At 42.7% G+C, this 2,771-nt stretch overlaps 1 protein-coding gene across 1 annotated transcript in view; it reads left to right on the forward strand.

Annotated features, from left to right (window-relative positions):
* Positions 1 to 424: 424 nt before the first annotated feature.
* The window catches only part of LOC101854870 (arylsulfatase B), a gene marked incomplete at its 5' end in the record, with an annotated part of 5,880 nt that continues 3,533 nt past the window's right edge, over positions 425 to 2,771 (forward strand). The window contains 3 exon segments of the mRNA XM_005099693.2: positions 425 to 486; positions 1,154 to 1,277; positions 2,298 to 2,470. Coding sequence (XP_005099750.2) covers positions 425 to 486; positions 1,154 to 1,277; positions 2,298 to 2,470 — 359 coding nt within the window.

Raw genomic sequence — 2,771 nt, forward strand, 5'->3', positions numbered from 1 at the left:
GAAGAAGAAGAAGAAGAAGAAGAAGAAGAAGAAGAAGAAGAAGAAGAAGAAGAAGAAGAAGAAGAAGAAGAAGAAGAAGAAGAAGAAAAAGAAGAAGAAGGAGAAGGAGAAGGAGAAGAAGAAGAATAGATTCCACTTATCCATTTATATAGCGCTCTATCCCATACGAGTATAATGTAATATAATTATGCAGAGTTTGGGACACTTGACTGTCTTGACACGACATAAAGGCTTTGAACACATGCAGCCGACACCAAGGGTTAAGAAACTCTAATCCTAAATAAACACAATTTGGAGCATGGGACAATTCAACAGCTGGACAAAGAAAAGTCCTATTTTACTGACTTCCTTTGGGTAGTTTGTTGTACAGTGATCTATGTATGAATTTATTGAGAGGCTTACTGTTTGTTTGCCCCGCCCACAGACTGATGCACGCCGTTGATTGGTTCCCGACTATCGCAGAGGCTGCTGGGATACAAAACAAAGGTGAGAACGGTTTGGGGGGGGGGGGGGATTTTTTATTTTCAAATTTTAATTAAGCGGTCAAAACAGTAGAGGGTCTTATGTCATATTTTGACATTATTTTTGCTAACAATAGATTCCTTATTATGACGATATATGACAGTGGAGAATACACAACAATGCGTTTGGGTGACATTTTTGTCCCTTACAACCCCCCTCCAGCTTCCTTTTTCCCTTCCACACTCCCTCTCCCTACCACACTCCCTCTCCCTACCACACTCCCTCTCCCTACCACACTCCCTCTCCCTACCACACTCCCTCTCCCTTTTATTTTTCCTTTTCCCCTTTTTTTTTCACTTATCTCCCTCTCTTTTTCCTTTTTAAACTTATCCCCGTCTCTTTTTCTTTTCCTCACTTATCCCTGTCTTTTTTTCTTTTTCTCACTTCTCACTTATCCCCGTCTCTTTTTCTTTTTTTCACTTATCCCTTATCCCCGTCTCTTTTTTTCTCACTTATCCCCGTCTCTTTTTCTTTTTCTCACTTATCCTCGTCTCTTTTTCCCTTTTCACTCATCCCCGTCTCTTTTTCTTTCTTTCATCTATCCCATTCTCTTTTTCTTTCTTTCATCTATCCCATTCTCTTTTTCTTTCTTTCATTTATTCCCTTCTCTTTTTTCGCTTTCTCCACCCAGAGCCGGACCAGGACGGGATGAGCCAGTGGTCAGCCATCAACTCACGTGGCCCCGCGCTCAGACAGGAAGTGGTGTACAACCTGGACTATCACTCTCTGCCACTGCAGGGCCAGGCGGCCATCAGGTGCCCTGTTGTTGTTGTTGTTGTTGTTGTTGTTGTTGTTGTTGTTGTTGTCGCTCAGACAGGAAGTGGTGTACAACCAGGACTATCACTCTCTGCCACTGCAGGGCCAGGCGGCCATCAGGTGCCCTGTTGTTGTTGTTGTTGTTGTTGTTGTTGTTGTTGTTGTTGTTGTTGTTGTTGTCGCTCAGACAGGAAGTGGTGTACAACCTGGACTATCACTCTCTGCCACTGCAGGGCCAGGCGGCCATCAGGTGACCTGTTGCTGTTGTTGTTGTTGTCGCTCAGACAGGAAGTGGTGTACAACCTGGACTATCACTCTGCCACTGCAGGGCCAGGCGGCCATCAGGTGACCTTCTCACAGTGACGTTGTTGTTGTTGTTGGTGGTCGTGGTGTTGTTGTTGTTGTTAGTGTTGTTGTTGTTGTTGTTGTTGTTGCTGTTGTTGTTGTTGTTGTTGTTGGTGGTGGTGGTGGTGGTGGTGGTGGTATTGTTGATGGTGATGATGGAGATGATGTTGTTGTTTCTGTTGCTGTTGCTGTCGCTTTTGTTGCTGTAGTTGTTGTGCATACTATCAATCAAATTCATTTTGTTTGAGTCTGAGCCTGTCAGATTTAGCCCACTGAGGGACAGAGGTTACCGTTCTGGCACAATTCCTCAGAAATTGACGTGATTGGTTTGTGACCTTGAGTATTAAACACGCTTGTTTTTCAAGGTCCCGAGTCGAATTCGGTCGAATTATACCAAATAATAGCTCAACCAAATGAGTTCGATTGGCAGTATGCACTCGGCATTGATTGATTGACTGACTGATTGATTGATTGATTGATCGATTGATTGATTTGTTGGTTGGTTGGTTGATTGATTGATTGGTTGATTGGTTGATTGATTGGTTGGTTGGTTGATTAATTGATTGATTAATTGATTGATTAATTGATTGATTGATTCGTGTCTGTTCGATTCGACTGAATTCAGTTGTCGTGTTCACTGGACATAATGGATACACTGACTCTCTGACTGCCAGGGTGGGCGACTATAAGCTGATCGAAGGGTTCCCGGGAATGTACGAGGGGTGGTACAAGCCAGACACAGTGTACAAGGAGCCTCTGGGGAACCTCACGCTAGACCTGAACAACCTGCCCAAGCTCAACATTGGCGAGGACTTCCATGTGTTCAAGTACCTGTTTAATCTCAAAGGTAGGCTGGTCACTTTATTTGTTTGTTTGTTTCATTATGTGTTTGTTTGTTTGTGGGTATTTGCACTCTATACTTCAACAAACTGCCAAGGTGGGACACAAGTGGAAACTTCCAGTTGTTCAAATAATATAATAGATTTATTTAGTCTCAGAAGTATGCTGATCAGTTTGTTTGTTTGTTTATTTATTTGTTTATTTATTTGTTTGTTTGTTTGTTTGTTTGTTTGTTTTTTTGTTTCTGTGTTGGTATAAGCACGTTAGATTAGAGAGGCGTTGTTGTTGTCGTCGTCGTCGTCGTCGTT

Source organism: Aplysia californica, unplaced genomic scaffold (assembly GCF_000002075.1).
Source record: "Aplysia californica isolate F4 #8 unplaced genomic scaffold, AplCal3.0 scaffold00222, whole genome shotgun sequence".
NCBI classification, from domain to species: Eukaryota; Metazoa; Mollusca; class Gastropoda; order Aplysiida; family Aplysiidae; genus Aplysia; species Aplysia californica.